General features: G+C 47.4%; 1 protein-coding gene across 1 annotated transcript; it reads left to right on the plus strand.

The window, feature by feature from the left end:
* Positions 1–77: 77 nt before the first annotated feature.
* Positions 78–10,831, plus strand: LOC125124694 (transmembrane emp24 domain-containing protein 9-like). The gene is made up of 6 exons (XM_047774725.1): positions 78–83; positions 8,259–8,589; positions 9,003–9,103; positions 9,383–9,508; positions 10,043–10,189; positions 10,325–10,831. Exons 1-6 carry the CDS (start codon positions 78–80, stop codon positions 10,472–10,474), a joined length of 861 nt encoding a protein of 286 aa, XP_047630681.1. The 3' UTR covers positions 10,475–10,831.
* The last annotated feature ends 11,306 nt before the right edge of the window (positions 10,832–22,137 follow it).

The raw sequence follows: 22,137 nt of genomic DNA on the forward strand, positions 1-22,137 counted from the left end.
GAGCTACTACTTTTTTATTTAATCATTGTGACTTGTGCACATATTTTATGCCAAGTCCTATGCTTGGTGTTAGGTATATGTTGGTGAGTCAAAAGCAGATGCATTCTCTGGCCATATGGCACTTACAGTCTAGCAAAAGGGACTGCATGATTGTAATTATAAACTTTTTTTTCTTTTAAACAACATTCTCAAACAATCAATGGATCAAGGAGAAATCACAAGGTATTTCTAAGAATATACTCAGAGATGACTGATAACAAAACACAATGCACCCAGATTTATGGGACACAGAAAGCAGGGCTAAGGAGAAATTTTACAGCTATAAATGCTTATCGATAAATAAGAAAGATCTCAAATCAACAAGCTCATTTTACAGCTTAATTAGAAAAAGAAAAACAAACTAAACCCAAAGCTGGCAGAAGGAAAGAAATAATAAAGATTAGAGCAGAGGTATATAAATTAAGGAATAGAAAAATAATAGAGACAATCAATGAAACCAAAAGTTGGTTCTTTGAAAAGATCAACCAAATTAATGCATCTTTAGCTAAATGGATTAAGAAGAAAAGAGAAAAGACTCATTATTGGTGTTCCCACTGTGGCTCAGCAGGTTAAGAATCTGGTGTAGTCTCCATGAGGATGCAGGGTTTTGGGGTTTTTTTGTTTTTTGTTTTTTGTTTTTTTGTCTTTTTTCTTTTTAGGGCCACACCAGCATCATATGTTGGTTCCCAAGGTAGGGATCCAATCAGAGCTGTAGCTGCTGGCCTATGCCTCAAGCCACAGCAACGCTGGATCCGAGTTGTGTCTGCAACTTACACTACAGCTCATGGCAATGCTGGATCCTTAACCCACTGAGCAAGGCCAGGGATCGAACCCACATCCTCGTGGATACTAGTTGGATTCGTTTCTGCTTGGCCACGACAGGAACACCACCCCTAAGTTCTTTAAGTCAGAGTCTCTACATTGAGAGCTGGAGTGGCAAGATGTAGACAATTCTTGGTGCATTCTGTTTCTGTGGCTGTGGAGAGAAAGAGAACAGTTTCTCTCCAGATCCTTCCTTTCCCGTCTTGTTGGAAAGCTCTCCAAGTGAGCATTGGACACAGTCAAAGCAGCAGATGGGCTCCCTATCCCAAATAGTTTTCCTAAATCCAGGGCCAAAGCTTAAAGGACACTCAGAGATGGCAGTCTGAACAGCAACAGAAAAAGAAAGTTCATGAGGGATTAAACAATATGAGGAAAATACAGAAGGCAGCAGAAGGAGAATATGAATGTGTAAGTATGAATATACAATGTGTTTATTTGTATGTGTGTGCTATTTGGGGCACAGGAATTTATCCCTGATATATATATATATATATTCAAGGGAACAGGGAGATTGGAAATCAAATAACATTAATCAGTGTTGATAGTTCTGAAGAACTTTTCAGTTTACTTTGATTCCATCCCCTTAAGGCAAAAGGTCCCTTAGGAGGAGATTCCCATCTCAGGAAGCAAACACTAGGACCACCTCTTCCACACACAGGGAGCAGTCCTGGGGTTCCCTTCCTCTTCTCCAGTGGTGGCAGTCCCCGTTCAACCAACAAATATTCACACAGTTGGGGCCTGTAAGCTGGATTGATTGACAGAGCCCTCTGAGAGGCAGGAAGCTCTGCCACATGGACTAGGAACAAGGGAGTTAAGCCCTTGTCTGAAGCATCCCTACGGGTGGGAAAACCTGAAGACAAGAGAAGGGAAGCAAGTCCATGGTCACACAATCAACTAATGATAGAGCCAGTCCAGAATTCTGAATTCTAGTTTGGGGCATGGGGAGGGATGGAGACCAGGACCCACCTTGAGTCATTTGAACCCATTCTTCGAAACCAGAAACCAGTCTGGGGCTTGCCAGACTGGGTTCAGCAGTATTCTGCCAGTGGCAGCAGTAGAAACCCAGTCGTCTTAGTTTCTTCTTAACCTGGGCCACAACCTGTTATAGGCAACCTGTGACACACCTTGCTCCTCACCCTCCCTCCATCCTGATCCTCATTTCCTGGCTCGTAGAGCCCTCAGAGTAGGCCGGATGAGAATGCTGCCTTGATCTTCTGGAGACTCAGTGGTGCAGACTCTGGTTGGGGGACAGTATTAACTATATTTTCCTTTTTTTTTTGTCTTTTTGCCTTTTCTAGGGCCGCTTCCTGCGGCATATGGAGGTTCCCAGGCTAGGGGTCGAATCAGAGCCATAGCCAGTGGCCTGTACCAGAGCCACAGCAATCCAGGATCCAAGCCGAGTCTGCAACCTACACCACAACTCACGGCAACGCCGGATCGTTAACCCACTGAGCAAGGCCAGGGATCAAATCTGCAACCTCATGGTTTCTAGTTGGATTCGTTAACCACCACACCACGATGGGAACTCCTAACTATATTTTCTTATAGTCTGTGTTCTTTTTTTTTTTTCTTTTGTCTTTCGAGGCCAGGGATCGAACCCACAACTTCATGGTTCCTAGTCAGAATCCTTAACGACTGAGCAACGACGGGAACTCCCTAGTCTGTGTTCTTGATGCTCTGGCATCTGCGGCCTCAGACTGGGAGGGCCTGTCCCTCCCAGGTTAGCCAATTCCTTAATATAGCAAAGGACTTCCCTCAGGGGTAGCTTTCATATGCAAACCAACCAATCCAAAACCCATACTCTCCTAACCACCATCTGTGTGTGTGTGTGTGTGTGTGTGTGACCCAGGCCGCTGCAATCAGGTCCTTAAGCCAAACCCTATTCACCACAGTGGGGACTCCTCCCAACCCCACCTTTGTTTACCTCTCACGTGCCAAGCTAATACACCCCCAACCCTAGTCACCTCAGGGCCAAGTATCAGACAACCTGTGGCAGCCCCTACACTACCAACCCTGCTGAAATAATTCAAACTAACCAATCACTCATTCCTTCCCATGAAAATCATAATAAAGCCTTTGACCCATGCTTTTCCCTCACACCTGCCTCCTGACCAACCCTGGTACTTCCCCATGTGGTCCTGCATAACCTAATGTACCCAGTCCTCTTGAGAACTGTAACGAATTATCTTTTCAATAGCAATCATCTCCTGATTTGTTGGCCTCCCCATGTCTGAATAGTAATAAGACCTACATTACATTTATTTACTTATTCATGCATTCATTTATTTATTTATTGGCTTTTTAGGGCCTCATATACAGCATAAGGAAGTTCCTAGGCTGGGGGCTGAATCAGAGCTGCAGCTTCAGGCCTACATCACAGCCACAGCAATGCCAGATCCAGATCCGAGCCGCATCAGTGACCTACACTGCAGCTTGTAGCAATGCTGGATCCTTAACCCACTGAGTGAGGCCAGGGACTGAACCCTAGTCCTCATGGATACTACTTGGATTTGTTACCACTGAGCCACTGGGAACTCTAAGACCTACATTTTAAAACAGAAAGAGAGGAGGGAGATGGGAGGCTCTATGGGGAGAGAGGGGAGAAAAGAGTGGAGAGGAAAGAGGGACAAAGGGGAAGTAAGGAAGTGTCACTGTCTGCATTTGCCATCTTCTTCCTCCCTCCACCTTGGTCTCCCCATCATGTCCCCTCCCTTCCCTTTCCCCTGGGTTTTACCTCACCATAGACAATAAATGATCTTTGAACCAAAAGAATGAGGTTTCCCATTTGCATGCAAGACTGAAGAGAAAGCCTTCATTCTAAGGAAGGGGTGGGTACCAGTTAGGAAATTTGATGGAAAGAGTAATGATTGATAGAATATGTCTGAGAAAGCTGCATCTCATGAAAATATTCATCTATATAACCTCTGGCATGAGGGGAGAATATATGTCTTGATGAGAATGGAACCCAGAGAGAGGTCATGGTGCCTCAACCAAGTCTGTGCATTTCTTTACCCATCCAGAAAAGATGTTTAGAAGGACTTTGAGGATGCCACAAACAGTTCATTGTGGAAAAGTGTAATGGTATTTTGGCTGGAGTAGAGTTGAGACTTAGGTGAGCTGGTATGTTGCATTTGGCCACACTAGAAGTCCTCTGAGTCCTGGGATTAATGGTGTCCTAATTCTCAGGGACTGAAGCACAGCCCAGCCACTCCCCTTGGTTTGCCCTCCTTATGGGAACCCCCACAGTGCAGGAGAGAGAACCAAGTTGGGCACAGAACTGTGGAATGGACTGCTTGAAGCCCTGATAGACTGGAGAGAAAAATGAGACCTCTGAAAAAATTCTCCAGGAGTGGAAGGATTCAAGTGGAAGGATCTGTGTGAGCCTAGGGGTGGGGTGGGGTTAAGGGGGAACACTGATTGGTTCCAGGTCCAATGTGATACTGTTCTTGATGTCCCTGGATTCAGCACATAACACACCCCTCAGTGTCTAGGTGTTCTAGGACAGAAAGCACAGGGAAAAGAACTCTCACAGGAAATTCTTCCGTGGAGATGGTCAAAAGGAACAGAAGGAGGTTTTCTACAGGCCAAGGAGGAAGAGAAATGTAGAGGCCAGTGGTCCAGAGGAAGGGACAGTGGCATGGTGTATCCTGGGGATGAGGTGGAGGTCACCAGCAAACCAACACAATCCACCCAGCACCAGAGCAGAAGAAGTGCACATGGAAGATTTGATTTTATGTGCAGAATATTCTAACTCTGATGCATCTTCACCCCCACCATTCCTAGCTTGAGAGGCCTAATGGGAATAATGAGGAGGGGACTTCACAAGAAAAATCAAGAATAGGGTGTAGAGATTTTGGCTTTTCATGCACTCATGATTCATCATTACTCTTCTTCCTTCTTTCTTTCCTCCCTCCTTCATCCTTGTCTTCTTCCTTCCCCCTTCCTCCTTTCCCTCTTACCTCTCTCTCTCCCTCTTTTTTTCTTCCTCCAACTTCTCTTCTCTATCCCCCCTTTTCCCTCCATACTTTCTTTCTCTTCTTCCTCTCTCCTCCCTTTCTCTAACCACACATCTATTGCATGGTCATGTTGTTCCTAGTTTTTTTTGTTTTGTTTTGTTTTGTTTTGTTTTTGGCTAGGCTTTGGGAAGCTTAGAGGTAACTACGTGGCAGAAACCTATCTCTCCCAGCTATCAACCCCCGGGACTTGCACATGAATGGATAATTATGATTCAATGTGGTTAATAAAGGCTCCAAGCAGCCTTTATTAACCACACCTGAGAGGACAGGAAACACCTGAGAGTGCTGCTGTGCTTGAGTCTTGAAAGGGTGAATAGGTATGAGGAAAGCGGAAAGGGGGGCAGCAATGGGAATGCAGGACATTCCCTAGAAAGGGCACAGAATGTGGTAGAGGGGGAACCACAGGGAGGGCAAGTCAATGCAGCTCCCCTGTGTCTCTTTTGAATCTCACGAGTGGCACCCAGGTTCAGTGGTCTTGGCAGCCAGTGTTGAATGAGATCACTGTCAAATAGGAGGATCCCAGAATGGTGGCCTCACCTTTCTTATATGCTCGGCCCTGTAATCACTCAGAAAATGATTTTATCATCAATGCAGTACTTTTCCTACTTGGGAAACCATGTCACTTTTCCTAATGTCTGGGTTCTTGGCTTTGAAATCTTGCTGTAAAGTCACTGGTGCACTATCTCCTCACATGCATATCACTGCAAGCCCTAATAATCTTCCACTTTTGTCCCTTTAGAGGACTCTGTGGACAGTCTGACTACTGGACCACTGCCATGGAATAGTACAGCTTCCTGTGGGCCATTGCTGGTCCAAGAGTGTTTGTTAAAGTTCTGTAATGAGAAAAATATAGAAATTGAGGAAGTGTTTGGAAACTTTTATAGAAATTTAACATATGTGACATCCAATCACATAATCAGTTTCATTTTTAATTTTATTTTTCAAAAGTACTGGTTCATGGAGTTCCCATCGTGGCTCAGTGGTTAACGAATCTGACTAAGTACCATGAGGTTGCGGGTTCGATCCCTGGCCTTGCTCAGTGGGTTAACAATCCATCATTGCCGTGAGCTGTGGTGTAGGTTGCAGATGTGGCTCGCATCCCGAGTTGCTGTGGCTCTGGTGTAGGGCTCCGATTGGACCCCTAGCTTGGGAACCTCCATATGCCGCAGAAGCAGCCCTAGAAAAGGCAAAAAAGAAAAAAAGAAAAAAAAAAGTACTGGTTCATGAGGGATTGGAAATTTTTAAAAAAACAAAATACTAGAGTTCCCATCATGGCTCAGCAGAAACAAATCTGACTAGGATCCATGAGGGCGAAGGTTAGATCCCTGGCCTCAATCAGTGGATTAAGGATCTGGCATTGCAGTGAGCTGTGGTGTCAGTTGCAGACACAGCTTGGATCTAGTGTTGCTGTGGCTGTGGTATAGGCTGGCAGCAGCAGTTCTGATTTGACCCCTAGCCTGGGAACCTCCATATGCTTCAGGTGAGGCCCTAAAAAAGACAAAAATAAATAAACTTCTAAAACAAAAACAGAATACCAAAACCAGTCCTTCACTGCAGGCAGCGATAGCAGTAATCATGGTTCAGGACCGTGGACAGCACCTTGTTCTGCCTGCCAAATCCTGCCTGAGTGATCGATCACCCCTGCTCCCAGCTCCTGGTGAATGCCCTTGGTGAACAACTAGTTCCCAAATCCAATGGGTGCGTTTTAGCTCTTGTATTAGTTGAGCTTTCTAAAGCATTTGCCTTTGTTACCTGCACATGGCATTTTGTTCAAAGATCATTCCCAATGAAGGAATAAAAAATGTTACCCTAGAATTACCAATAGGCCACACTACTAAAATGAGGGGATAATTCCTGGTAGCTAAAACATATTATTAATCTTAAAACACTGGAGTTCCCATTGTGGCTCAGGGGTTAACAAATCGAACTAGGAACCATAAGATTGCAGGTTCGATCCTTGGCCTTGCTCAGTGGGTTAAGGATCCCATGTTGCCACAAGCTGTGGTGTAGGTCACAGATGCGGCTCGGATCCCGCATTGCTGTGGCTGTGGTATAGGCCGGCAGCTAGAGCTCCGATTAGACCCCTAGCCTGGAAACCTCCATATGCCGCGTGTGAGGGCCTAAAAACTACAAAAAAACAAAAAACAAAAAAACAAAAACAAACACTATATTGACACTGCTCCTTTGCTTTTCAGTGGGCTCTTAGAAGGTGGGAGACAGGTCTCATTCATCTTCGTGTCCAATACATATTATTATTATCTTTTTTAAGGCTGCACCTGCAGCATATGGAGTTTCCCAGGTAGGGGTTGAATCAGAGCTGTAGCCCGTGGCCCATGCCACAGCCATAGCAACTTGGGATCCAAGCTGTATCTGCGACCTACACCAAAGCTCATGGCAATGCTGGATCCTTAACCCACTGAGGCCAGGGATGGAACCTGTGTCCTCATGGATACTAGTCAGATTCATTTCTGCTGAGCCACAGTGAGAACTCCTCCAACACATTTTACGAAATCTGTCCCAGATCTATTATCACCAGACACCTGATAGCGGAAGACTTCATCCACCACCTGGGTAGGTCTAATGCATTATATTGATATTTGAGTCTACAAGCGCTACTCAGGGCACCGTGAGCTTTGGAATTCCAGAGATTTGCTTTTCCTGGGTCCCATCTTGTCATGTTGGCCCCACTCTGCCACACTTTTCAGTTGTGTATTCCCTTTCCTTTTCCAGCTGCATTCCTGCAGCCTTTTTTCGTCCTCAGACTCACCCACAATCTCTTCTTTCCATCCCACTGGATGAAGGGCTCCACCTGTGCAAGCGGGCCTGGCAGTTCCTGCCCTCTCTGTGATTTGGCCCAACTTAGCTCCTCCCTCCGTGTTCCCATAACCTTTCCTCCCATAGTCCCTTAGCTGGCCTGCTGGCTGCTAGGCAATTCTAGGTCCCTCAAGCAGAATTGTTTTTGCTCCCCCCGCCCCCACCCTCTGCCTGCTCAGGGAGATTTTAACCATCCTTCAGAGCTTGAGTCAAATTTACCCCTTCCATAAAAGCCGAGACCTTTCTTACATCAGCCTCTGAACCCAAGCTTCTCTGCTTTCTCATTATGTCTCACCATTCTATCATCAATTCTGAATTCCTTCAGGTTCAGGTCCAAATCATGCCTGGACCTACCCACACTCTCAACACCCATCTTGGACAGCCACTCTACAAGTTTCAGAGGACAAGCCCCTTCCTCTCTTTCAGGCTCAGTTACTCCATCAAGACCGGGCTTAGGAGCCCTGCTCCCCTGGGTTTCTGCGCGCATTAATCAAGGGTAGGTAAGGAAAGCGCTCTAGAGCTCCTCACTGATAGGGTGGGGACTCGCGTGGCCCCTTCACAACGCAGGTCCGTGAGAACGCGCCTGGGGCGGGGCCACGCGGGGGCTCCTGGGAGTTGCAGTCCGTGGGAGAGGAATTCGCAGTCTCCGCAGCCCCCGAGCGGAGGCTTGCGGACAATCCTGGGAAGGTGGCGGGGGCCTACAGGGCGCGAGGCGCTGGGCCCTGGGCCCGCCCCAGGCGGGGATGGGACCGAGCGCGGGCAACCGGACTGGCCCTGCCGCTGCTGCTGGCGCTTCTGCTAGCGCTGGCGGGCGGCGGGGACGCGTTCTACCTCGAGGTCCGCGAGCTGGAGGAGAAGTGCTTCATCCAGGAGATCCCCGATGGCACGGTGGTCATAGGTGCGCGCGTGCGCGCGGCTGGTCCCAGCCTTGCCCTCCCCGCGCCCAGAGTCCTGAGAGGGGTTGGGGGATGAGGACTTGCGGATCAGCTCAGGCCCACACCTCTCCTCCGCTGCCAGGGGCTGGGCACGGGTGGAAAATGGGTGGACAGCAGTGTGACCAAAGCATCCTTTGCATTGCCTGTACCGCGGTTGGGGCGCTGAGGAGGCAAGTCTGATGCAGACCTGATGACAGCAGAAAATTGGGTCTGGAAAGGGGAGAAGAAAGGCGGAGGGCATGGTCAGGCCCCGCAATCAGACGCCCACGCCCACGTCTTCCTGTTCCTTCCCTGACCCCCCTTACTCCTAGAGGTCCTGGGCGGGCTCTTGGTTGTGGGTGTGGCTGGGAATGCATCCAGGCTGCCTCTCCATTAGGTAACTACAAGACTGAGCTATACGACCCCGCTGTGGAAAAGTACCAGCCTTCCCCGCAGTGGATCAATTTGTTCGTGTTTGTGAAGGACCCTGAGAACAAGGTGAGGCAGGCCTTGACTCCCTGCAGCACCCCTTCCAGACCTCCCTAGTCCTCCATTTCTCTCTGGAGGACTCAAGGAGGGCTCAAGGAAGGCCATGTGAACCGTAGTGTTGTGTATTGATAGTGCTGGGATCTGAGCTTTTCGAGCCCAAACTGGTGCCATTTCTTTCCCACCTTCCTCGCTGGTCTGGCCTATGGGGGTCAGGACCTGGGATACCCCCAGAATTCCTCTAGGTGTCTAATCAGCTTCTCTGTGCTCACTGGAGGCTGCTTTCTCTAGAACCTGCTGTCCCGTCAGTATGGCCCTCGGGGCAGCTTCACCTTCACCTCCCAGTCTCCTGGAGAGCACCAGATCTGCCTTCACCTTGAGTCCATCCGGTTCGCCCTCTTCTATGATGGCAAGCTGGTGAGTATGGCAGGGGAATGTCACCAACCCTGAAGCTCAGCGTCTCAGTCCCTAGGGTAAGAAGGATGCAGGATGGGCTTTCCATGAAGTAAACATACAGAGGATAGCTCCTGAAGAATGAGGGGGGACCCAGGAGGGAGTCCTCTCGGCTCCCTGCCAGCCCTAGGATAAAGACCAAGCTTGCTAATGTGAAATTCAGAGCTGTTCAGCAGCTGAATGCTCCTAGGCTCTTCATTGCCACCTCCCACCATTACAGGACTGATCAGAGCTGCCTGTCTTAAACACTGAGTCATACCTCTGTTTCTCTGCACATGTTGTTCTGTCCCTTCTGTCTTTTGGCTATAGAGCTCCGTGCATGCAGTTCTTTGATCTGGTGTTTTGGCACTCAGAACAGGGCTAGTCCCTGCATCAATAAGTGTGAGGAGCTGAACTCTGTTCACTGTTAGACCCAGACTGGGGTGTGGAAGCTGGGTTTCTGGCAGGTGAGTGGAGCTGAGCTTCCTGACCCCCTCCCTTGGCTCCCTTGTGCCCCAGGCCATTCACTTGGACATGCAGTTGGGTGAGCGCACCAACGATTATACGGAAATTGTGGCCAACGACAAGCTGAGTCTGCTGCATCTGCGCATACAGCAGCTGGTGGAACAGGTGGAGAAGATCCAGAAGGAGCAGGAGTACCAGAGGGTGAGGGGCTGGGCTGGCCCAGCTGGGACAGGGGATGTGTAACCTTCCAGGGAGTGACTCTTCCAGCTCTTCCCCTAGGGGCAGGGGGTCAGTTCAGTTCTAGCCAGGCACCTTTTCTGTTCTCCCCTCCCACAGTGGCGAGAGGAGCGCTTCCGGCAGACAAGCGAGAGTACCAACCAGCGGGTGCTGTGGTGGTCCATTCTGCAAACCTTCATCCTTGTGGCCACTGGCATCTGGCAGATGCTGCACCTCAAGAGCTTCTTTAAAGCCAAGAAGCTGGTTTAGATGGACTCCAGAGATCAGAGGCCTAGCCCCCACCCACTCCCCCTTCTGCTGGCAAAGGGAAGTAGCCTGGCCTGGCCTGCTCCTGGCTTCTCCCACCCCTCCCAACCCCACAGGGCTTCCTTGCTACTGGCAGGGGGAGAGAGGACCTCTTTAAACTGGTTTCTCAGCAAAGACTTGGGAGAGGATGGGTTTCCAGCTGGAAACACGTGGGTGGGAGGGGCTGTAGTTTCTTTTGTGGCTCATGTTGCTGAGCAGAAGGGGGTGAGTGTTCCCCCAACCCCCATGTTAAATAGAGTGGGTGACTTATCCCAAGAGTGAATATAAACTATAACTGTCAAACTTTCTGACCTAAACATTTATTGCCTCCTACTCTGCAATTCATTCTGCGTGTCCAATCAGATGTTAACATTTCAGGTCCTACATGCATTGGATGGGGTGAAAAGTGCTTTTACCCCGGAAGCCTTAGCAACATGTGGAAGCTTTTCCAGAAAAGTCCACTTAGGACCTATCTTCTGGGTAACCTGAGTGCTGATGGTGATCCTGTGCCTCCCTGTCTCTCTGGGCTCTGGTCAGGCTCATGCACTCCCTTTCGAATCACCTGGACTTCTGGGTTCTTCAAGGAGTCTGATGGGCACTTCTGTCTTCCTGCTATTTTTCAGTTGACCTATGTCTCTTTCTAGGATGCCATTGGCTGATCTTTTCAGGAGATCCCCAAGTCACTGTTCCCATTATATTCTGCATCTCCTATAACTTAGTCTTCACAGGTGGACACAAGAGGAGATGCCCCCATTGCTTCTGCCTGATCTAGTTCACATTCTACCAAGCCCTGTGTTGGCTGCTCTGTTGGAACTTCTCTCATGTGAATTTGACATTTTCTGCTATAAAGAAATTCACTAGTTGGCCCCATCAATAAAATCAAAGTCCAATCATCAAGACCATGGATATCAATAAGGGAGATTCCCCATGCAGAGGGGCAGGTGTGACAACCCTGGCCTCTTAGCCCCTGAGATAGACTCACCTTCCCCTAGGATACTCCTGAGGGATGACTGCAAGCCTCGGGGGTGCTGCTCACTTGTGTGTCTGGCCCCAGTTGGCCTCTGAAAGTATGAATAAGAATTAAGTTAAGGCTGGGGGCAGGGACCATTGGAGAGGAACTCCTGACCAGGGAATGTGACCTTAGGGTCATTTCCCTCATCTAAAGCTAGGGGAGGGGTTGGGGAGGGTGCTCTGCTCTCAGCTGCAAGGGAAGTAGAATGACCCAGATGGGTACATTCTTGCCCACAGAACCTGTGGTCTGACACCAAATGAGGAGGGACCTTGAGCATGCATAAGAATGATGCATGCTTCTGAGGAGAAAGCCTGGGCTAAGGGCAACATGTCAGGAATCCTGGCCTAATCCAGATGGCTGTAGATGGCTGCATTTCATAACTGGGACTCAGGATAGGAGTTAGCTGGGGGAAGAATGGTCTAGGTAGTGGGAATAGCACATACAGAAGCTCTCAGGCAAAAAAGGACATGGTTATTGGGAGAAGCCAAAAGAAGGCCAAACTATATCAAAATCCCAACTCCAGAGAGGCTATCTGCAGCCTGCTTTCCAAATTATGATTTCCTATCTAGGACCTGCCTCTTCCCCAGTGATTAACCCCAGAAGGACCACTCTATTTATTTATTTATTTGTTGTTTGTTTGTTTGTTTTAGGGTCGCACCCTCGGCATATGGAGGTTCTCAAGCCAGGGGGTCCAGTCAGAGCTGTAGCCACCAGCCTACGCCACAGCCACAGCAACTCAGGATCCAAGCCAAGTCTGTGACCTACATCACAGCTCACGGCAATGCTGGATCCTTAACCCACCGAGATAGGCCAGGGATCGAACCCGAATCCTCATGGATGCTAATTGGGTTTGTTAACCACTGAGCCATGACAGAATTCCAGGACCACCCTTTTTAGAGGGATCCTGTCTTCTGCTCACAGCTGTGAGACTTTATCCTGATGATTCAATAGGGAAACAAGTCACAGAAGAGCAACAGTGAGTACATGGGAGAGCTGCACACACACAGTAGAAGGGGGTTCCTTTGTGTCAACCTCCCCATCCATTTCAAAATGGAACCTTCAGTCACTCTGTGGAGGAAGGGACACGTGTCCCCTATTTAGAGAACAGAGCCAGCTAGTAAGGGACAGGCTATTCTAAAACCTGGCCAATTTGACTTAATTCTTTTTTTTTTTTTTTTTTGGTCTTTTTGGGGCCACACCCATGGCATATGGAGAGTCCCAGGCTAGGGGTCGAATCAGAGCTGTAGCCACTGGCCTACACCACAGCCATTGCAACACAGGATCCGAGCTGTCTCTGCGACCTACACCACAGCTCACAGCAACACGGGATCCTTAACCCACTGAGTGAAGCCAGGGGTCGAACCCGCAACCTCATGGTTCCTAGTAGGATTCGTTTCTGCTGCGCCACAACAGGAACTCCTCAACTCAATTCTTGGTGTTCTTTTCTCTATCCCAGCTACTTTTCTCCAGGTAGAGAAAAGACCTCATACAAAGAGGTAAGACTTACTGTCTCTGTTTTGAAAGAGCTGGATGTTTGAATAAGTATATTAGTTTCTGTGGCTGCCATAACAAATTATCACAAACTTGGTAAATTAAAACAATAGAAGTTTATTCTCTCACAGTTCTGGAGGCCAGAAGTACAAATTCAGGGTGTCCTTCCAAAGGCTCTTAAAGAGAATCCTTCTTCCTCTTCCAGCTGGTGGCTCCAGGAATCCTTTGGTTTTCATCTGTAAGACTCCAATCTTTGCCTCCACTTTCTCCTCTTGTGTCTGTCTCCTCTTCTATGTTTTATAAGGACACTTGTCATTTGGATTTAGAACTCACCTAGGTAATCCAGGATGATCTCATCTCAAGGTCCTTAAATAAATTATATTGGCAAAGACCTTTTTTCCAAATAAGTTCATATTCACAGGGTACAGAAGTAAGGACATAGGTATGGCTTCTGTGGAGCCATAATCCAACCCACATCAGAAAGCAACAAGTGTACACATGGTAAGGTCCTAAGTGATCTAACAAATAGGGTGCTAGGAGCTCTCAGAATTCAGGATGGGGTGAGACATGAATGGATGGATGGATAGATGGGAAAGGGGATGTCAAGGAAGTCTTTACAAAGGAGATATTGAGTACTTGAGTATTTAAGACAAGGAGTACTTGAGTAGACCACTAAAAGATGGAAAGGGTTGAATATAAAGAATGGGGAAAAGTTCCAGTTTGGGGAGATGGAGCCTATGAAGATGCAAATGCAAATTTGCAAAGGATTTCTTTTCTTTTTCTTCTTTCGGCTGCACCTTTGGCATGTGGAAGTTCCTGGGCCAAGAGATTGAACGCATGCCACAGCAGTGACCCGAACCACAGCAGTGACAACACCAGATCCTTAAGCCCCTGAGCCATTAGAGAACTCCCCAAAGGATTTCAATATAATTCAACATATAATCCAATAGCTATGAGTTATATAACACTGTAAGACAGAGACTTAGAAAAAGAAAGGAATCAAGAAAATAAGTATAGCATGAGTAGGATGAAGACAGGAGGGAAGTTAGATCAAACAATGGATGGGGAGTTCCCATCATGGCTCAGCGGAAGCAAATCAGACTAGCATCCATGAGGATGCAGGTTCAATCCCTGGTCTCGCTCAGTGGTTAAGGATCCAGCGTTGCTGTGAGCTATGGTATAGGTCATAGTAGACACAGCTCGGATCTGACATTTCTGTGGCTGTGGTGTAGACCAGAGGCTACAGCTCTGATTTGACCCGTAGCCTAGGAACCTCCATATGCCTTGGGTGCAGCCCTAAATGATTTAGAAAAAAAATTTAAAAAAAGGAAGGATGGAAGTGAATACATACTTACTACACGTTGAACAATCAGAAGTAGGCTGTTAACAGAGGCTGCAGACTGGTGACCTGCAAATGTGTTGTTTGTCCTTCACAGTGTTAATCTTTTTTCAGATTAGTTGACAACAGTAACTGCCATAGTTGGGATATATTTGGGACATACTGCATAGGCAAACTGGTTGGATGAAGGAGCTTGGAGCTGTTTTGCAACAGTTGACCTAAATGTGAGAAAATGATGGTTGTGCATATCTAGGAGGTGTGATAAAAATTATGAGGAAGGAATGGGCCTCTCTCCCTGGGGAACACTGCCTTAGACAGTTACTCACAGATGGGAGAGCATTTATGGAAGTCCAGGTTTCCAGAAGAGAATTCCAACACATGGTTGGAGCAGAAAAATACACATTTGGACACACTGGACAGGCTAAGGAACAGGTTGACTTTACCTGCATCACCTGCCCCCCCCCCCCCCCCCCCGCCCCAAACTGGCACAGTTCAGTGTCAATCATTTTCTGGCGTTCCCGTCATGGCTCAGTGGTTAATGAATCTGACTAGGAACTATGAGGTTGTAGGTTCAATCCCTGGCCTTGCTCAGTGGGTTAAGGATCCGGCATTGCTGTGAGCTGTGGTGTAGGTCGCAGATGCGGCTCAGATCCATTGTTGCTGTGGCTCTGGTGTAGGCCGGCAGCTACAGCTCTGATTCGACCCCTAGCCTGGGAATCTCCATGTGCCATGGGTGTAGCCCTAGAAAAGACAAAAAAAAAAAAAAGATTTTCTATTCTTTTTTCTCTCTCTCTTTTTTTTTTTTTGCTTTTTATGGCTGCACCTTCAGCATGTGAAAGTTCCCAGGCTAGGGGTCAAATTGGAGCTAGAGCTGCCAGCTACACCACAGCCACGGCAATGCCAGATCTGAGCCACATCTGTGACCTGTGCTGCAGCTCACGGCAGCAGCGCTGGATTCTTAACCCACTGAGCAAGGTCAGGGATCGAACCGCATCCTTATGGATACTAGGGAGATTCTTAATTTGCTGAGCCACAATGGGAACTCCAAGAAAAAATTTTCTTGACTAGTGATTTCTCCTGCAAGGTAAACTGAGAGTGAGCATCCAACTTCCCCAGCAGTGCAGGATCCTCCCAAAGAAGCCACTTCTCTTTTGCTCCATCCAGGGTACTGAATAGTGTGCTGTATTACTGAGGGGTCGGAAGAGGCTGGGAGAGAGCAGATAAGACTCTCAGAGGACATTAAAGGGATGTGTCACAAACTCCATTAAGAAGCCTGTCCACAAACCGCCGGGGACACTTTACCTTTAAACCTCCCCATATGGCCCAAGGGCACCACCAGGGTGGCTAGTTCCATAACTCCACCCTGTGGCTAGCTCCCTGTGTGCACTTCTGAGAGCAGTGAGCAAGCTCTGGTAGACAGTAGCGAGCATGTGTAGAAAGATGGCCTAAATTGGCTGGCCAGAGAGAGACCACAAATTTCAGCTTTAGCTCTACCCCTTGAAAAGCAAGAGTCTGTCAGCCTCTGGTCTGGTGCATTGCAGGATGGAGAGAAGGCATACAAGCTTAAGAATTCTGCCACAAGAGGGAGCAAGAAATGTAGACCAAGCATATCCATAGACAGTCTGAGGAAACTGCACTATTCATAGCGGGGCTGATGGAAAGTTATTTCTTTCCCAAAGTCAATGGGTAAAGGCTGGAGGAGGTGACTGCTACTTAACATGTGAAGACAAGATCAAAAGATTACAAGGAACATGAGGAGTTCCCGTTGTGGTGCAGCAAAGGATCCAACTAGGAATCCCTGGGATGCAAGGATGGTTCAACATGTATGCAAACCAATAAATGTGATACACCACATTAATAAAATTAAAGATAGAAATAAGGGATTCTGGGAGTTCTCGTCATGGTGCAGTGGAAACGAATCCGACTAGGAACTATGAGGTGGTAGGTTTGATCCCTGGCCTCGCTCAGTGGGGATCGAAGGATCCAGTGTTGCCCTGAGCAGTGGTGTAGGTTGCAGACACAGCTTGGATCTGGTGTTGCTGTGGCTCTGGTGTAGGCTGGCAGCAACAGCTCCAATTTGACCCCTAGCCCGGGAACCTCCATATGCCATGGGTGCAGCCCTAAAAAGCAAAAAAAAAAAAAAAAAAAATTGGGGGATTCTGGAGCTCTTGCTGTGGCACAATGGGAGCAGAAGCATCTTGAGAGTGCTGGGAAGTGGGTTCAATCCCTGGCCCGGCACAGTGGGTTAAGGATCTGGCATTGCCACACCTGCAGCTTAGTTTGTGGCTATGGCTCAGATCTGACCCCCGGCCTGGGAACTCCATATGCCATGGGGTGGCCAAAACAATCAGGAGTTTCTTTGTGACATGGTAGGTTAAGGACCCAGCATTGCCACTGCAGTGGCTTGGGTCATTGCTGCTGCATGGGTTCAATCCCTGGCCCAGGAACTTCCACATATCATGGGCGTGGCCAAAAAAATCACATGATTACCCCAACAGGTACAGAAAAAACATCTGACAAAATACAACATTCTTTTTGTTTGTTTGTTTGTTTGTTTGTTTTTGGTCTTTTTAGGGCTGTACTTACGGTGTATGGAGGTCCCCAGGCTAGGGGTTGAATTGGAGCTGCAGCCACTGGCCTACACCACAGCCACAGCAAGGTGGGATCCGAGCCAAGTCTTTGACCTACACCACTGCTCATGGCAATACTGGATCCTTAACCCACTGAGCAAGGCCAGAATACAAGTCAGATTCGTTTCCGCTGAGCCATGGCAGGAACTCCATAACATTCTTTAATGATAAAAACTCTCAAGAAATTGGGTGTAGAAGGAACATATCTCAATGCAATAAAGGCCATATAGGATAGCCCATGGCTGAAATCACAGTTAGTGGTCAAAGGTGGAAAGCATTTTCCCTAAGATCAGGAATAAGACAAGGGTGCCCCCCTCACTACTCCTATTCAAGATAGTACTAGAAGTCTTAGCCAGAGAATTTAGCCAAGAAAAAGAAATAATAAGCATTTGAATTGAAAAGGAAGAAGTAAAATTGTCTTTCCGGATGATATGATCTTATATATAGAAAATGCTAAAAGTTCCATACACACACACACCAAAAAACACGCTGTTAGAACTAATCAATGATTTCAGTACAGTGCAGGATACAAAATCCATATACAGAAATGAGTTGCTTTTTTTTTTATTTTTATTTTAGGGCTGCACCTGAGGCATATGGAGGTTCCCAGGCTAGGGGTTGAATCAGGGCTGCAGCCGCCAGCCTACACCACAGCCACAGCAACCCGGGATCTGAGCCAAGTCTGCGACCTACACCACAGCTCATGGCAACACTGGATCTTTAACTTACTGAGTGAGGCGAGGGATTGAGCCCATATTCTCATGGATACTAGTCAGGATTATTAACTGCTGAGCCAGGAGGGCAACTCCCAGTTGCATTTTTATTTTTTTTATTTATTTTTTATTTTTGTCTTTTTGCCTTTTCTAGGGCCGCACCCACAGCATATGGAGGTTCCCAGGCTAGGGGTCTAATCAGAGCTGTAGCTGCCAGTCTACACCAGAGCCACAGCAATGCAGGATCCAAGCTGAGTCTGCAACCTGCACCACAGCTCACGGCAACGCCAGATCCTTAACCCACTGAGCAAGGCCAGGGATAGAAACCACAACCTCATGGTTCCTAGTCAGATTCATTAACCACTGAGCCACGACAGGAACTCTCCAGTTGCATTTTTATATCGTAACAATTAAATATCTAAAAAAGAAACAAAGAAAATAATACCATTCAAAATAAAAAATAAAATACTTAGGAATAAATTTAACCAGGGTGGTAAAATATCTACTACACTGAAAACTATAAGACTCTGATGAAAGAAACTGAAAACACAAATAAATAGAAAAATGTCCTAAGTTCATGGATCATAAAAATTAATCATGTTAAAATTTCCATACTGGAGTTCCCATCGTGGCTCAGTGGTTAACAAATCCAACTAGGAACCATGAGGTTGTGGTTTCGATCCCTGGCCTTGCTCAGTGGGTTAAAGATCCGGCGTTGCCGTGAGCTGTGATGCAGGCTGCAGACTCAGCTCGGATCCTGCATTGCGGTGGCTCTGGAGTAGGCCGGCGGCTACAGCTCTGATTCGACCCCTAGCCTGGGAACCTCCGTATGCTGCAGGAAGCAGCCCCAGAAAAAGGCAAAAAAAGACAATAAATAAATAAATTAATTAAATAAAATAACATTTCCATACTGCTCAAAGCCATCTCTAGAGTCAATGCAATGTCTATCAAAATTCCAATGACATTTGTCATGTAACTGGAAAAAAAAATCCTGAAATTTGTATGGAATCACAAAAGACCCTGAATAATCAAAGCAATTCTGAGAAAGAAGAACAAAGCTAGAGGCACAACACTTCCTAATTTATTTTATTTTATTTTTTGCTTTTCAGGTCCGCACCCATGGCTCCCAGGCTAGGGGTAGAATTGGAGCTACTGCTGCCAGCCTATGCCATAGCAATAGCAATGTCTGCAACCTACACCACAGCTCACGGCAATGCTGGATCCCTGACCCATTGAGTGAGGCCAGGGACTGAACCCACATCCTCATGGATACTAGTTGGATTCATTTCTGCTATGCCACAACCGGAACTCCACACTTCCTAATTTTAAACCATACTACAAAGCTAAAGTAGGCAAAACAGTATGGCACTGACATAGACCAACAAAACATAACCAAGACCTCAGAAATAAACCCTCTCATACAGTCAACTAATATTTGACAAGACAGCCAAGAATACTCAATGGAAAAAGGATAGCCATTTCAATAAATAGTGATGGAAAAACTGGACAATCACAAGCTGAAGAATGAAATTGCAACCCTACCTTACACAGCTCACAAAAATTAACTTGAAATGGATTAAAGATTTAAACATAAGAACTTCCTGTTGTGGCTCAGCAGAAACGAATCCAACTAGTATCTGTGAGGATGTGGGCTCAATCCCTGGCCTCGCTCAGTGGGTTAAGGATCCCACCCTGCCATAAGCTGCAGGGTAGGTTGCAGATGCAGCTTGTATCCAGTGTTGCCTAGGCTGGCAGCTAAAGCTCCAATTTGACCCCTAGCCTGGAAACTTCCATATGCCACAGGTATGGCCATTAAAAAAAAAAAAAAAAAAAAAGGTTGAAGCTGAATTTGATTAAGCCTCTAGAATTCATTTCTCTTTGTCAAGAAATCAAGGTTAATGGAGTTCCCATCGTAGCCCGGTGGAAACGAATCTGACTAGCATCCATGAAGATGTGGGTTTGATCCCTGGCCTCACCCAGTGGGTTGGGGAATCTGGTATTGCCGTGAGCTGTGGTGTAGGTCACAGAAGCGGCTCACATTCTGCGTTGTTGTGGCTGTGGTGTAGACCAGTGGCTACAGCTCGGATTCAGCCCCTAGCCTGGAACCTCCACGTGCCACAGGTGTGGCCCTAAAAAACAAGAAATCAAGGTTAAAGTTAAGTGACACTCTAAGGAACAAAACAGAATTGGGTCTCCTAGAAGCACAGTTTTCCACCTTAGGATTCTCATGCAAGTGATCTCAAAAGAATCCTACGAGAAAGCGAGGGAGGCAGTACATGACAGGGGAAGGAGCTAAGGGAATGAGTGCTTTCAACTGAAGTCTAGGCTCTGCCTAATCTCCTGGAAAACTCTGGAACATGAACACTGCTATAATACTGTCCTCCCTCAGGCCAAGGAAGCTAGGCTTCAGTACCTTTATATCAGTCTGTCATTGGCTTCAGGACATGGTGAAGAAGGTGAACTCCGGCTGGCCAAAAGCAACTTTCTAGAAGCAATTCCGGCTGAGTAGAGGGTAGCTGTGAGCCCTTAGCAGCCAATATCCCCTGCTGCCAGAAGTTGGGTGTGCCAGGAAAGGAAATTTGGAATCTGGGCAGGGTAGCAACACCAGCTACCACACAAACAGATTAAGAGCCACTATGCAGAACGACCAGCCACAGCAACACAAGTCTGCAACCTACACCACAGCTCACAGCAAGCTGGGTCCTTAACCTGAGCAAGGCCAGGGATTGAATCCACATCCTCATGGATCCTAGTCGGGTTCGTTACTGCTGAGCCACGATGAGGATTCCTTTGCCGAAGTATTTTGCAGACACTGCAGGGGCTCCAAAGAGCACCAGGTGAGAGATGACTGTAACACACAGTGACTGTCCTCAGGGCCCTGTTCTTTTTTTTTTTTTTTTTTTCTCTTTGCTTTTTAGGGCTGAACCCCCAGCATATGGAAGTTCCCAGGCTAGGGGGAATTGGAGCTACAGCTGCTGGCCACAGCCACAGCCTCAGCAACGTGGGATCCAAGCCAAGTCTGAGACCTACACCACAGCTCACAGCAACACCGGATACCAGACCCACTAACCGAGGCCAGGGATTGTCCCTGAATCCTCATGGATACTAGTCAGATTTGTTTCCACTGCGCCACAGTGGGAACTCCCAGGGCCCAGTTCTTTTTTGTCCCCCCATGGTTGCACCTGGGGCTTATTCAAGTTCCCAGGCTAGGAGTTGAATCAGAGCTGTAGCTGCCAGATTTGAGCTGCATCTGTGACCTACACCACAGCCAGATCTGTGACAGACACCAAATAGCCAGATCCTTAACCCACTGAGCAAGGCCAGGGATTGAACGCACATCCTCATGGATACTAGTCGGGTTCTTAACCCACTAAGACACAACAGGAACTCCCTAAAGGCCCAGTCCTAGTGGAGAGTCTGTTTCCCCAAAAAGGGTAAATGCCCAGGACCTGGTCCAGCCGGGCCAGATCCCTGTTGTGACTGGGAAGGAGATGAAACAGAAAAACCCAGTGCTGATTTCAAATGGGAGCAAACTCCTTGCCAAGTGTTTTACAATCATGTCTCTTTATATAAAGTAATATTTCTGCTTTTCTGTAAGATAACTGTTTGCTACCAGTTTGTGGAGATGGCTGGAGTTTCTCCAAATTTGGAAGCAATGTTTGGCATAGTATGACTGAGAATATCTGCTGTATAATACAGCTATACGATACAGATGAAATTTGGTTTTAGAGGCATTCATTTACTTTTACTATCATCAACTGGAGTGTGTGGGTGGGGGATAGCCCTGTAAAGATTTTGAGCTGAATTCAGAAATCTACACATATTTAATTTTGCCTGCATTGTCTAGTCTGAGAGGGAATGATAGCTCCAAATCTTCATTCCTTTTTCCCAAGCACTTGCTTGTGGTCATTTTTTATTGGAACTACAGGTGAGGGAGGATCCCTTATGACCTCTTGTCTGCCTCTCCCCCAGAACCCACCAGAAGCAGCAAAGAAAATGAGAAACGGGAGTTCCCGTTGTGGCTCAGGGGTAAAGCATCCAACTAGTATACAAGAGGACGTGGGTTTGATCCCTGGCCTCCTCAGTGGATTAAGGATCCCAAGTTGCCGTGAGCTGCAGTGTAGATCTGAGCTGCAGTGTAGATCGCAGATGCGGCTTGGATCTACTGTTGCTGTGGCTGGCAGCTGCAGCTCCAATTTGACCCCTAGCCTGGGAACTTCCATATGCCAAGGGTGCAGGGGGGCAGCACTAAAAAGAAAGAAAGAAAGAAAAAAAAAAAAAACTTCTCATCACTAAGCCTTCAGTCTGTTTCCTTCCAAGTAACAGACTAAACCATTATCCAACGCCCAGGAATCAGTGTATCTTCATTCCAGGGCCTCTGGATGCACTTCCCTGTTCTAGGCCCCTCAGGCCTTCTCAGAGGAAGACTGGAAGACCTCAGC

Source organism: Phacochoerus africanus, chromosome 4 (assembly GCF_016906955.1).
Source record: "Phacochoerus africanus isolate WHEZ1 chromosome 4, ROS_Pafr_v1, whole genome shotgun sequence".
Taxonomy (NCBI): Eukaryota; Metazoa; Chordata; class Mammalia; order Artiodactyla; family Suidae; genus Phacochoerus; species Phacochoerus africanus.

What these genes read in the sequence shown, in the direction of transcription:
- LOC125124694 (XM_047774725.1), top strand. An exon ending in CGATGGCACGGTGGTCATAG is followed by an intron (nt 8,590 to 9,002) that starts GTGCGCGCGTGC and finishes CCTCTCCATTAG; the next exon opens with GTAACTACAAGACTGAGCTA. An exon ending in TCTTCTATGATGGCAAGCTG is followed by an intron (nt 9,509 to 10,042) that starts GTGAGTATGGCA and finishes CTTGTGCCCCAG; the next exon opens with GCCATTCACTTGGACATGCA.